The following is a 15,284-nucleotide window of genomic DNA, read 5'->3' as shown; positions in this document are numbered from 1 at the left end:
GATGAATTTCGGGCCTGCTGCCGGCAAGAAGATAAGTCCCAGGAGGGGTTGGAGCGGCAACAGCGGCTGTGGCGGGGTACGCTCATCGGGATACATTGAAGTTGGGGGAGCACTCCTCCTGGTTCCATGGCAACGTTATCTAAAATAAAACTAGTCTTTTGGTGGTGGCCACTGCTTAGGCCACAGCAGCCACTGAAGAATCCAGAGAGGAGCAGGCCCAGAGCCTACACCATTCACCAAAGTCCAATTCAGCAGAGGAGGTGAGGTCTAAAACAGGCAATAGGTCCCTCCCTCATTTACATATGTAAAGGATGAATGCTGTTTTAGGCAGCCGAGGGATGCCTGAAAAGAATGGCCCAATGTCTTTTAGCTGTCCTTGGGAGCGCAGAACACTGGTCCCCGAAATTGGTCCTCATTATGCCAGCTTTATGCCCATAAAACTTGCGCAACAAGTTCCAATTTCTTTATGTCTCTAGATTAACATTTGACATGAACAACTTTTTTTTGGAATAAAACCAGTGCCCTCCCCATTCAAATTTAGTTTAGTTCACCTGTAAAATTGAACGTCACAAGTTTGATATAGGAATCATGTTGCTCACATATGTCAGAACGTCTACAAAAGACTTTCATTCAAAGAGTCTCTCAGATGATCAAACTGTGCAATAAATATATTCTGAAGAGGATACCATAACCCCTTGTGGGCAGATTCTATATTGTTTTGAGAGTTGTGCTACTAGTAATTTACTGTGTCTTACTGCTTCTCTGTATTATCTTACTTGCAAAAATCTATCAATTCTAGCCTGAATGTAATGGTCCATTGTGGTATTTAATGCTATTCAGAACAGGCGGAACATGAAATAAAAACAGAAAATGCTGGAAACACTCAGGTCAGGCAGCATCTTTTTTTAAAGGAGAGAAACAGCTAATGTTTCGGGTCGATGGCCTTTCATCAGAACTGGAAGATGTTAAGAGATGAATAGCTTTTAAGCAAATTCAGAGCCAGGGAAAAGGGGAGCAGGAAAAGAACAAAAGGAATGATGGTGCAAGGAAAAAGGGGGTGATAATGAAACAAGTATAGAAACAAAAGATGGGTCCAGAGAAAGTGCAAATGGTTACAACAGAATATCAGAGGGGGGGGGAAGCATGGAAAATGTGGCTAAGCGGAGAGGGTTGCCATTGCCCAGGAATGTGGTGGAAGAAAGACAGATAGAACCCAGGGGTGTGCACCGAGGGGGGATCCCCACCACAAGCACCAACCCACATCTCCTCCACTCCCAGTGGCTCTGGTGCAGCCATCCTCCATTACCAGCATCTGCTGTCAGAGAGAAAATGGTAAAGATCTAAGATTGTTAAACACCATGTTAAGGCCGGATGGCTGTACAGTGCCTAGTAGAAAGATGGTGTTCCTTGAGCTTGTGTTGAGCTTCAACGGAACAGTGTAGAAGGCCAAGGACAGAAAGGACAGAGTGGGTGTGGGAGTGGGATGGAGAATTAAAGTGCAGGTGACTGGGGAAGCTCACGGTCACACTTGTGGACTGAACAGAGGTGTTCAGCAAAACGATCACCCAATCTGCGTTTGGTCTCCCCAATGTTGAAGAAACCACATCATGAGCAGCAAACACAGTATACTAAATTGGAAGGAGTACAAGTATATTGCTGTTTCACCTGGAAGGAATGGTTGGAACGCTGGATGGTGGGAAGAGACGAGGTGAAAGGGCAGGTGTTGCATCTCCTGCGCTTGCAAGGGAAGGTGCTGGGGGTGGTGGAAAAGTGGAAGGGAACAGTCCCTTCAGAATGCTGAAAGGGGAAAGGAGTGGAAGATGTGTTTGGTAGTGGCATCATGCTGGAGATGGCGGAGGATGATCCGTTGAATGTGGTGGCCGGTGGGGTGGAAGGTGAGGATAAGGGGGACCCCCCATGGTCTGGAGAGGGAGGGAAAGGGTGAGGGCAGAAATGTGGGAGATGGGACAGACGTATCAACCACGGTGGAGGGAAATCCTCAGCTGAGGAAAAAGGAAGACATTTCGGAAGCACTTGTGGAAGTTGGCATCGTCTGAACAGATGCAACAAAACATGCTGGGCATCATATAATGTATTACTCTGCTGATAAAATGAATCTGTGTAACTCATTAAGGCCATAGGGCTATATACAGTATAGTCACAGCCCGAGATCAATTGCACTTGTGCAAATCCTGAGGTTAATAAGAAGGTATTTTCTGTTGGTAGCCAGTTTCTCCATAGATTGATAGGGAGGAGTTGGGGATTTACAAGCACCTAAGGTCTGAAGAAACTGGCAGGAAATGACTGGCTTTCTTTTTCTTTTTTTGATTTTTTTTAAAGCATATAGAGAAGTTTTCATTTGTGACAAATTTGGACAGGCATATCTCAAAACACACAATAACTGAACAAATGAATAAAATAGGGTGCATTTTTCTGAATTGAAAAGCCATTAATTATTTTTTTAAAAAAGCATAGGACTTGCATTAAAATGAATTGTAATATATAAAACAAATGATTAGCTAAGCAGTTAATATGATTATTAACCACGGTAGTGTTTGGGTTTAAACTGTAGCTTTGAAAGAAACCTAGTTGCAGCAGTTCAAGCAAGAGATACATTAAAGTACTGACCTATTTAAAACTATATATAGATCAGTATGAAAATTACAATCGACAGGAGGAGGATATCAAAAACTAGGCACATACAATTTCAAGTAGCTGCAAATATCTAGTTCCTTACCACTTGATTTCAAAAACATTAATTGTTACTAACAAAAAGCAATTTCAGCCGATTTGCATTATACCAGTGGATCGAGTTCGGCCATATTTTGCTGATGTCACATTTCACCTGCAGAGATTGAACCACTATTGCTCACATATACCAGTTGCACAGCTATTACCTGCAGTGTCATGCGCAGCTACACAATGACATCACACTTAGTATCTATCAAAAGCAACAGGAGCAACTTAGTTAGCGAAAGCGTTGAAAACAAACTATTCCTCCAATCTGTATGCAGATGATATGCTGTTCTTACTGTCCTACAGAATTACAAATGAAAGGAAATCCTTTCTAGCAAATCTTGTGGCACTACAATAGAAAACCAAAAGATCAGTTCCATTCGCAACCCCTCAGATAATGAAGCAGTCCGTGCTCACATGCAGCAAGACCTGGACAACATCCAGGCTTGGGCTGATAAGTGGCAAGTAACATGGGCGCCACACAAATGCCAGGCAATGACCACCTCCCCATGACATTCAACGGCATTACCATCGCCGAATCCCTCACCAACAACATCCTGGGGGTCACCATTGACCAGAAACTTAACTGGACCAGCCATATAAATACTGTGCCTACAAGAGCAGGTCAGAGGTTGGGTATTCTGTGGCGAGTGACTCACGTCCTGATGCCCCAAAGCCTTTCCACCATCTACAAGGCACAAGTCAGGAGTGTGATGGAATACTCTCCACTTGCCTGGATGAGTGCAGCTCCAACAACACTCAGGAAGCTCGACACCATCCAGGACAAAGCAGCCCGCTTGATTGGCACCCCATCCACCACCCTAAACATTCACTCCCTTCACCACTGGCACACTGTGGCTGCAGTGTGTACCATCCACAGGATGCACTGCAGCAACTCGCCAAGGCTTCTTCGACAGCACCTCCCAAACCCGCGACCTCTACCACCTAGAAGGACAAGGGCAGCAGGCACATGGGAACAACAACACCACCTGCACGTTCCTCTCCAAGTCACACACCATCCCAACTTGGAAATATGTCGCCATTCCTTCATAGTCGCTGGGTCAAAATCCTGGAATTCCCTTCCTAACAGCACTGTGGGAGAACCTTCACCACACCGACTGCAGCGGTTCAAGAAGGCGGCTCACCACCATCACCTTCTCAAGGGCAATTAGAGATGGGCAATAAATGCTGGCCTCACCAGCGACGCCCACATCCTTTTATGATAATTTACCAGAAACATTTTTTTTTATATAACTAGTTGCCACATGCTATTGCAACAAAAATATCCCTAAATATTTCCATATTAAAAATGCAATTGCTTCCACTATTGTTTTCCTATTTTCTTTTTAATTTTAAACTAGGCAGATCCACAAATATAGCCGTATAATGTTGACTTGCATTAACAAAGTGACTCCAATTACCTTGCTTTTGTTCATAAAACATTTTCTTCAACGAACAAGATTACGACTTCAGCCATTCCTTGGGAGTAAAGGAGGGGGCTGTAGAGAAATTGGATAGTATAAAAATAGCTAAAGGAGGTACTTAAAAGGTTGACAGCGCTCAAAGTAGAAAAGTCACCTGGTCCGGATGGGATACATCCTAGGTTGCTGAGGGAAGGGTGGAAATTGCAGAGGCTCTAGCCACACTCTTCCAATCATCCTTAGATATGGGAGTGGTGCCAGAGGACAGCAAATGTTATAAACCTGTTCAAAAAAGGGGCAAGGGATAAACCCAGCAACTATCGGCCTAACGTCGGTGGTGGGGAAATTTTTAGAGATATTAATCCAGGACAAAATTAATTGGCACTTGGAAAAATATGAGTTAATGAATGAAAACCAGCATGGATTTGTTAAAGGTAAGTTGTGTTTGACTAATTTGATCGAGTTCTTTGATGAAGTAACAGGGAGGGTAGTGTGGTTGATGTTGTGTATATGGACTTTCAACAGGCATTTAAGTACTGCATAATAGACTTGTTAGCAAAATTAAAGCCCATGGGATTAAAGGGGCAGTGGCTGCGAGGATACGAAATAGGCTAAGGGACAGAAAGCAGAGAATAGTGGTGAACAGTTATTTTTCAGACTGGATGGTAGTGTGCAGTGGTGTTCCCCAGGGGTCAGTGTTGGGACCACTGCTCTTTTGAATATATATTAATGACCTGGACTTGGGTATTCAGGACACAATTTCAAAGTTTGCAGATGAAATGAAACTCTGAAATGTAGTAAACAATGAGGAGGATAGTAACAAACTTCAGGAGGACATAGACTGGTGAAATGTTCAGACACATAGCAGATAAAATTTAATGCAGAGAAGTGAGAAGTGATTCATTTTGGTAGGAATCAGAGTGATTACAGCACAGACGGAGGTCATTCAGCCATTGAGCCTTTGCCAGCTCTCTCCAAGAGCAATCCTACTAGTCCCACTCCCCCGCTCATTCCCCATAGCCCTGCAGAAAGAATGAACCCCAGGAAGAACAAGGAGAGGCAATATAAACTAAATGGTTCAATTTTAAAGGAGGTGCAGGAACATAGAGACCTGGGAATGTACGTACACAAGTCTTTGAAGGTGGCAGGACAAGTTGAGAAGGCTGTTAAAAAGCTCCATGGGATCCTCGGCTTTATAAAAAGGGGCATAGAGTATAAAAGTAAGGAAGTTATGCTAAACCTCTATAAAACATTGGTTAGGCCCCAGCTGGAGTGCTGTGTCCAATTCTGGGCACCACAATTTGGGAAGGATGTCAAGGCCTTAGAGAGAGGGTGCAGAGAAGATTTACTAGAATGGTACCAGGGACTTTAGTTACGTGGAGACCAGAGAAACTGGGGTTGTTCTCCTTAGAACAAAGAAGGAGAAGGGGAGATTTGGTAGGGGTGTTCAAAATCAAGAACAGTTTTGATAAAGTAAATAAGGAGAAACCGTATCCACTGGCAGAAGGGTTGGTAACCAGAGGACACAGATTTAAAGTAATTGGCAAAAGAACCACAAGGGGAAAAAAAAATTACGCAACAGGATGTTTGATCTGGAGTGAAAGGGTGGCGGAAGCAGATTCAATAATAATTTTCAAAAAGGATCTGGATAAATACTTGAAGGGAAAAACTTGCAGGGCTAGGGGGAACGAGCAGGCACAGGCACGATGGGCCAAATCGCCTCCTTCTATGCTGTATCTATGATTCTATGAAGAATTGTTTCTTTTCGGTGGGAAAGGGAGAGTAAAGTTTTTCAAAACACTTAAGACACACTCCATATCATCAACCATTTCATCCGCCTTCCTTTAATCAACTTTGCAAACAAATATTTATTTATGGGGGGGAAAAAAAACTCAGTGTTAGGTCGACAGCACATAAATAATTACCACCACTCATTCTAGTACTGAAAGTATAAATTCTTACCAAACACATTCATTTACCAAATGGCAAAAATGACTACTCCAGTATTGTGCCGTTTATGACTGTTAAGTGAAGTCTTGCTTCAGCTGCATGTGCCATCAGCTGTGCTCCCTGAACAAAAGTTCATTTCTTATTTGTTGGAAGACACACAAGGGGGAAAGCTAGCACTTGGGGGCAGATGTCTAAGTGCCAGAACAGCTGGGAGCCATGCTCTCCATTCAATAAAAAGACTTTCAGATTCACTAAGCCATTTTTAGCCACAAGAAGTTGGAGAACTGTACATGAAAAAGAAACAACTGTTCGCTATCCATGATCAATAACAGTTTAACAATCAGCCTACAGTACGTCAATTGTGCTGGTACTAAAAGCAACCACCCTATAATTAGACCAAACATAAAGCATTGTGTTGTTTCGGTAACCTGATCTACTGAAAAAATCCTCCCACCTCACTTTTGAAGTATCTGCAGAAGAAAATAAACTGTCCCTATGATTGAACAATTAAACTATCACAGCTTAGATTACTCTTTTTCTGTACCATAAACTTCCATTACAATATTCTTCCACGTTTTAAAACCCAGTTTTGTTATTTTTATCCTGTTTTAGGTCTATGTACAAGAGCAACTCAGTTGTTTTGGCTGCCAATTAACTTCCTGATTGTAGGAAAGCACTTTTATCAAGGTTTGACTTCGCCTTTACTGCCTGATGGAAATTGGGAGCCCCAAGGGGAAGAAACCACGGGTGCAGGCTTACGCTTGACCATTCCGTGGCAGTACATTTAAATACCCAAGTCTTAAACATTTTTAACACATTATTAAATCTAAACCACCAAGTATGTTTTATGCAACTTTTAGAATTAATATGTGTTGCTATTTGTGTACCTCAGCAGCTCATACTATGATAATCTGATTGTTTCTTTTATGATCAATAGATTTATTGCATTTGATTAAATACAAATTAGAATTTCTTTTTAAATGTTACTTACAAGGGAAAATATTATTCTCTTAACCAACAATTTTCTTTCCATGAAATGAGACTTAGTGATATTCTAAAGAGGTGCCAGCCTTCATTTTAGAGTTAAGTACGGAATTGCTAATGAAAATGGGGCTCTTTTAGGCGAATAACAGTTCATTGGCTTTCACTATCTAGGGGCACAAAGAACATTATAGCAGCAAAAATCAACACTTTCAGGAGACAAAGTAAATTGGGGGGAGGGGGGGGAAGAAATGAAAAACATCTAATAAAACGATCAGCCAGGGTTCAAAGGCACAAGGAAGAAAAAATCATACAGGTCCTTATCACAATCATCCCTGAAGATGAGGGTGAGGAGGAAGATGGGGACACTCGTTTGCTCTTCAACAGATAAGAAAAAGAAAACAATTTGCATTTATATAGCATCTTTCACGACCTCAGAACGTTCCAGAAGACTTTACTTTTTGAAGTGTAGTCACTGTTGTAATGTAGAGAAACGCGGCGGCCAATTTATGCACAAAGTCCCATAAACAACAATGAGATAAACGACCAGATAATCTGTTTCAGTTATGTTGGTTGAGAGATAAACGTTGGCCAGGACAGAGAGAGCTCGCCTGCTCTTCATCAAAAAGTGCCATGGGATGTTTTACGTCCACCTGACAGGACAGGCGGGGCTTCAGTTTAACATCTCATCCAAAGGATAACACCTCCGACAGTGCAGTAATCCCTCAGTACTCAACTGAAGTGCCAGTCTAGATTATGTGCTCAAGTCTCTAGAGTGGGGCGTAAACCCACAATGTTCTGACTAAGAGATGAGAGTGCAACCCACTGAGCCATGGCTGACACCATCACTAATCTTAATGGCCACTATTCTTAGTGACTGTACATGCCCATGCATCACAACTCTGTCAATGTATGTTTAAGGGAAGGTTCTTGCAACCACCTCCTTCCTATACTATTCCCTTTAACATTCATGCAACTGGGATAATCTTTCAGACACGAGCCAGTCATACCATGTCCCTCTGCAGAGTCCAGAAGATGCTTTATGCCTTAAAACAAAACAAAAATTGAAGGGTCAAAAAGTTAGGACACTCAACTTCACCTTGAGACCAGGATCAGTGAGGACCAAGAGTCACTACAATCAAACAACTTTTATATACATTCTCGCAAACATAGAATCATAGGATGGTTACAGCACAAAAGAAATTCAGTGTCGCCTCTCTGAAAGAGCAATCCAGCAAGTCCCACTCCCCCGTCCTTTCCCCACATTTTTTCTTTTCAAGTATTTATCCAATTCCCTTTTGAAAGCTACGATTGAATCCGCCTCTGCCACCCTTTCAGGCAGTGCATTCCAGATCCTAACCACTCGCTGCGTAAGAAAGTATTTCCTCATGTCGCCTTTGGTTCTTTTGCCAATCTTAAATTTGTGTCCTCTGGTTCTTGACCCTTCCGCCAATGGGAACAGTTTCTCTCTATCTACTCTGTCTAGATCCCTCATGATTTTGAACACCTCTATCAAATCTCCTCTCAAATCTTCTCTGCTCCAAGGAGAACAACCCCAGCTTCTCCAGTCTATCCACATAACTGAAGTCCCTCATCCCTGAAACTATTCTAGTAAATAAAGGTTCATCATAACTTCCTTGCTTTTGTACTCTATGAAAGCCCAGAATCCCGTATGCTTTTTTAACCACTTTCTCAACATATCCTGCCTTCTTCAACGACCTGTGCACATACACCCCTGGGTCTCTCTGTTCCTGCACTCCCTTTAGAATTATACCCCTTAGTTTATATTGGCTTTCCCCATTCTCCCTACCAAAATGTATCACATCGCACTTCTCTGTGTTAAATTTCATCTGCCATGTGTCCGTCCATTCCATCAGCCTGTCTATGTCCGCTTTAAGTCTATCACTATCCTCCTCACTGCTCACTACCCTTCCAAGTTTTGTCATCTGCAAATTTTGAAATTGTGCCCTGTACACCCAAGTCATTAATATAAAATCAAGAAAACCAGTGGGCTTAGTACCAACCCCTGGGGAACCCCACTGTATACCTTCCTCCAGTCCAAAAAAGAACCGTTCACCACTACTCTGTTTCCTGTCACTTAGCCAATTTCATATCCCTGCTGCTACTGCCCCTTTTATTCCATGGGCTTCAACTTTGTTGACAAGCCTATTATGTAGCACTTTATCAAACACCTTTTGGAAGTCCGTATACACCACATCAACCGCATTGCCCTCATCAACCCTCTGTTACGTCATCAAAAAACTCAAATCAGGTTAGTTAAACATGATTTGCCTTTAAAAATCCATGCTGGCTTTCCTTAATTAATCCACACTTGTCCAAATGACTTAATTTTGTCCCGGATTATAGTTTCTAAAAGCTTCCTCACCACAGAGGTTAAACTGACTGGCCTGTAGTTGCTGGATTTATCCTTACACCCTTTTTTGGCTAAGCCACCTTCAGGTAGCTCCTTACAGAGTGATAAAGAATGGTTGAACTAGAACAAAACAAGGGGGGGGGAAAAAAACCTAGTCAGCAATTTGTGTTGCAAAGGAACAAGTTCATAGCATTTCAGGTCAAGCTGAATTTTTGAAAAACCAGCAGGAAACAGAGGGGAATTCTCAAAAGGAAGATATTCCCCAGTGCAGGTCAGGCAATATCTTCCTGTACGTGAAGGTTAAATGAATGTATATATTCTGTTAACATTGAAATAAATCTAATATTTATGCAAAGACTGTAAACATTCTACACAGCTAACATATTGGTTCAGGCAAGACAAAGAAAATGAATGTCGAAAAAAGAAATTGTTGATTATATGGATTACAAAAGTTTTGCTGATTAACTGTGTACATCATGGCATTTTCACCTGAAGAATTATCAATTTACTAAAGAAACAGCACACACACAAACTTTTTGTTTTAAAAAAAATGTTAAATTACAATAGTTTGGGTTGCTTTCTGGAGAGCAATGGGAACATTTTGTGTTAATCACATTAAGCAACAGAACATAGAAGCCCCATTTATCAGGAAGGAATGTCATATTACAGCAGTTACTGTGTCGATGGGACTTATTCATTTATTTTTTAAAAATGAGACACTCACCAAGTTTGAGAATTCAGTTTGACAGATAGCCACTTTAGCCTTTATCAGAGATTTGAAGATAGCAACAGGACCTGGTAGCCAGCAGCAACAAACTCTACATCAATTTTAAAAAGCATGACATGACTCTGCTACAACAATTTACAGTTACAAAGTTATGGTTGAATAGTGCCAGTCTACGGACAGGTTTAGCAGATCACAATTTTACCTATTCCCTATTTCTTTGTTTGAATGTGCTTTCAAAATATATTGTGTAAACACAATTATTTTTACTTTTGCAGTAGCAATCAGAGAAAACTGCTCATCTGTGAAAGAATTTAAAATGAGAAAGTTTGCATATTCATTCAAATCCAAAAAGGAACCCGAGAAATCTGTGACTACTCTGTTCTTTTATGAAGTTGAAGAATTAAAAAAAGAAATACCCAGTTTTATAATCACATCACCAAATTTTTTTTTCAAAAAATATACTTCATTCATAAAATTTGCAGCAATACATACAATAAGGTTGTCATATCACATTCCAAACATACACAATATAGATTATGTAATTTACAGGTTACATCAAGTACAGTTCAATGAAACACATTGGACATAATTACAGTTTTTTTTCAAAAAATACACCAAATACCTCTAAGCTTTTGAAATGCAAACACGGCAGCCATTCTGCAGCAGCAACGTCCCACAGCCACAATGAGAGGACAGTTAACCTGTTTTTGGTAGTTGTGGTTGACGGTTCAATATTGGCCAGCACACCAGGAAAATTCTCCGCTCAAGTAGTGCCATGGGATCTTCAACGTCTACCTGAACAGGCTTCAGTACTTCAAAGGACGGCACCTTCAACAGTGATGCACCTCCCGGAAATGCAGTGTAGATCCAACCTCATTTACATACTCAAGTGCTGGTTTGAATCCACAATCCACTCACCTAGAGCCAAGCTGACACAAGTTATTAAATTTAAGTATGATGTGGAGATGTCGGTGATGGACTGGGGTGTACAAATGTAAGGAATCTTACAACACCTGGTTGTAAGATTCCTGGTGTTGTAAGATTCCTTACATAAATTTAAGTATTTCATTGTCTGGAGGTAAATCCACATATATCACCACTTGCTTGTTGTGAAATTACACCTTGTGCTACTTTATCCAGTGAGTGATCATTTATCTAGTAAATGTGACAAAATATTTAAGTGGATACTAAAAAGATTAAAAGATACTAAACTTTAAAAATAAACAAACATTGTGGGTTTAAGGGTCCGACTGTGGATATGGACATCCACAAATCACATCAGAAATAGAGCGGTGCCTAAAAGGGGATGGGTTTATTCCCCTGGTTTTCCACAGCGCAGTTTATGCCAGCAGGTGCAGAAGGAACCAAGCAGTCTATGAGCCACTAAGAATGAGCAGCACAGACAGAAATGCACACTTTTAATCAGTCATTTAATTAAATGCAAAATGGTTTATGTTCCATTGAAGACATTGACTGTCATTTACTGCTTATAAATTATCACCTAATGAAAGGGAGTCCAGCAAGTGATTTCCAAGATGTCTTTTAGGCAGTTTTACTATAAAATCCAGTTAACTGTATGAAGCCTTGTCCAGTGCAAGTCATTCAGCAATATGGTGGGGCTACTGGTGTTTTGAATTTGCCTCCTTTATGCTCTGGGATGGATTTGGAATACTCACAGCAATATGTGCAAGATTTATTTATGACTTAACGTTTTGGCCATGGATCTTATAGAGGGGAGTTCTGTGTGAATGGTGTGAATGATGTGAATACTATATTGCTGGCTTGTTCTAGTGGGATCAGAGTTCATTTCTGCATAACCATACTAAAATGGAGACACCAGTATCCAGCACCATCATGAGTGGCCATTAATGTTTGCCACCAGCAGCTGCTGCTTCTGGAGGAAATGAGTGAAATACAGACAGATTGCAAGCAGGTTCAGCCCACCACTGATCAGAAAACACAACTGCATTTGCCTCTGGGAGCAATGTTTATGTGGCAAGTAAGTGTGAAGGAACACATTTTTGGGAGAAAAAAAGGAATAGGATTTTACACACAATGGAAAGACACTGAGGGTGTTGATGAACAGAACAACTAGGTGTTCAAATATAGTTCCTTGAAAGTGTGAGTACAGACAGATAAAGCCACAAAAAAGGCAAATATTATTTTCGATTTATGAATAGGACACATGTATAAAAGTAAAAAAAAAGATAAATTTGTACACGGCAATAGTTAGGCCACAGTTAAAGTACTATGTGCAGTTTTGGGTGCCCCATTATAGAAAGGACATTAAAGCCCTAGACAGTGTACAATGTAAATTCACCAGGATTATGCCAGGGACAGGAAACTACAGTTATGAGGAGAAGTCAAAGAGGAGATTTTAAATAGAGGTTTTTAAATTATGAAAGACTTTGATAAGGAGAAAACTATTTCCTCTGGTTGCAGAGCCAGTGATGAGGGGTCACATTTAAAATTGTCACTAAGTGAGTCAGAGAAATTTCTCAATGCAGAGTATTATTGCAGCATGGGATGTTTAGCCTCAGGGAGTGGTTGAGGCAGAGACCAATCTATCTTTAAGGGAAAAACGGTAAATATTTGAAGAGGAAGATACAGGGCTAAGGCAGTGGGATTGGTTTTGCATTGCTTTAGCAAAGAACCAGCACAGAACAATGGGTCTTATGGTTTCCTGAAAACGTCTATGATTTATCTCCCCAGATGGCTCAGTGGGCAACCATCACAGTATGGAGCCAGTTTCTAATTGATAGCCTGTGCTGAGTTAGCTTATTTTAGCCGGGGCACTGCAATTGGCATCACATGAGCTAAGGAGTGGTAAAATTATCAAAGGTTCCCTCCCGATTGCTATCGAAAGTGTTTATGTGCACAGCCAGTTGGAATAGCTTCAGGATTAGGTCCGATGCATCCCTCCCCACAACACTTGAATAACCTGTCAATACTACATTGTACGCTCAAACAATGGCCAATCGGACAAAGTACTGAAGGATGCTGCTGCCCATGGTACCATACCCCAACAGCAATTAACAAGTTCAGAAGGAGGGGTTTTTATTAAATTATTATGGTTGTTCATTAAGAGAGATATTTATGGTTTACTTTTTCCTTCCAAAAGATTTATTGAAGCATTTGTTTACTGTTTTATTGCAGGCATAATTATTGCAGTGGAGACAGCACAACACAAAAAAAAGTCAAGAAAAGATGATAACATAAGGATAGAATGTCTATAAGCCCTGACCCAGCTGCCAAAACATACTTTGCACCTACCCAATGTTCAAGTGGAGTAGGAAGCTAGTAAAATGTGACCCCATGCCATTTCTTCCTCACTCACACCCAGACACCCCCCACCCTGGTAGAAATCTTGCCTATAAAATCCCATGACTGGTAATATTGAAAGATCCATTTCCTTCCCTCTTCCCAATAGAATGCAGGAAAAGTACAGAATTATAGATAAATACAGGAGGTTCGATCTATTTACATAGATTTCTGGTCTGCAAATAAAGCACACACAAGCTGTAAACAGTTTACGGTACAAATGTCAGCCCAAAAGATGTGAACCATTGAAACTTTGCTATTCATTCATTTATGGCCCATTTATAGTATTACAACATCAGCTGTACTCTCAAATAAGCACCCCAATTGTCAGGGCGTTTTCAAGCTTCTTCCACTGCAGCAAAAAAGTTACACTGAGATGGGGAAAAGTTAATGTCAGCCTTACCATGGTCTAAAGGAATGCAGGAGTAGCAAAGGATCACATTCTGTGAAACTGAATATTTCACTCAGCCTGTATCTATTTTTAAAAACATTCTAAATAGCATTGTATAAAAATGGTATACGAAAGACAGCTTTAGAAAGCCAAAAAGTTGACATATAGAGGGCATGTACGTCACAATGGAAGTAATAAGTCGTTGTGGTTAAGATTTCTCCACAGTAGTTCACTGTGAACAGTACTAAACTCATGCCTCCAACCCGCAATTACATCAGCAAGCTGTTAAACCAGCCCACTTATAACCAAAGCCTATTTATTCAAGCTTATATTGGTCTACATATTCAAAAATGTACCAAAAAACAAAGCCACATGCATCAGCTAACCTAATCACAAATAATATATGGTCTCCAAGTCCAGCAATACATATCTAGGCAACATTTTTTTTTAAAAAAGCAATCGTTTGGATTTCTCCTAGCTACTGAATTTTATAAAACAGCAAATTGCACTCGGCATTCTTTCTTGTAAGCATACAGTACTGTAGAGTTGTCATTCTAAATGGAATTTAAAAGTTTGAAAAACCCACAAATTAAGAAAAAATAGAAATCAACACATTGAAACTATAATGATTTTTGATATTAGGAAGCCATGATAACATCTGGAGGAATTTTGCCTCTAAACTCCTGTTCACCCAATTAAATTTGAAAGGTAATTTATCAGCAAGTCTAGGGTTAAAGTTCATTATTCATTTTGTACTTTCAGCTCTCCAATGGTCAACAGGTAAAGGCAATACCCAATGTAGTACTAAGCCATACAGACCAGAAGCCCAGGGTTTCATTCTTAGTTTTCTGAGTTAGTTGATCTCAGCAAGAGCAGCAGTTGAATCTCTAAATGGTTAGGTGCCTCTGGGGAAGGGAATGAAAAAATGTCAGCCAGGACCTTCCACTCCCAATCTCTATTCAGTGATCCCTGCTAGAAAGTGCAACGTGAATATTGGCTAAGAACAGGATTGGGCTCCGCTGTGATGTCCCACCATGACTGAGTTGTCTGGGCTCACAAAGTAAGAATGGTCACTCAAGTGAGGTGCCCAAGAGCTGCTTCTTTCTGTAGAACCTTATATCATAGCAGGAGTCAGAATCTTCAGAAGGAGAAGCAAACTGGAAACTAAATTCTGACTTTCGAGTAGTCACATTGTACTCGTGGTCAGGCGAAATAGTTTCTAGTTTCACTGTAATGCAAGATTTTTTAAATTCACACCATAACAATTGGTTATGGGATCATAGGAAATACACATGTGGCTGGACAGAAACAATTTCATCTCCAATATTTGCTAGGAAAACATCCAATAAAATCTATTGAACAAGTGTTTCAAGAATCAAAGTT

General features: G+C 40.6%; 1 protein-coding gene across 3 annotated transcripts in view; it reads right to left on the bottom strand.

Moving 5' to 3' along the window:
• Positions 1–15,284, bottom strand: part of hdac4 (histone deacetylase 4) — a 408,670-nt gene that overhangs the window by 320,890 nt on the left and 72,496 nt on the right. The window contains exon 3 of one of the 3 annotated variants that reach the window (XM_067987940.1): positions 10,812–11,118. The exons of the other annotated variants lie outside the window; for them this stretch is intronic. Within the exon in view, the coding sequence (XP_067844041.1) occupies positions 10,812–10,845 (34 nt within the window). The 5' untranslated portion in view covers positions 10,846–11,118. The remainder of the gene's footprint in view (positions 1–10,811; positions 11,119–15,284) is intronic. 3 annotated transcript variants of the gene reach the window in all.

This window comes from Heptranchias perlo, chromosome 7 (genome assembly GCF_035084215.1).
Source record: "Heptranchias perlo isolate sHepPer1 chromosome 7, sHepPer1.hap1, whole genome shotgun sequence".
Classification (NCBI taxonomy): domain Eukaryota; kingdom Metazoa; phylum Chordata; class Chondrichthyes; order Hexanchiformes; family Hexanchidae; genus Heptranchias; species Heptranchias perlo.
Note: the sequence above shows the minus strand (reverse complement) of the source record. Positions and strands in the feature narration are given on the sequence as shown.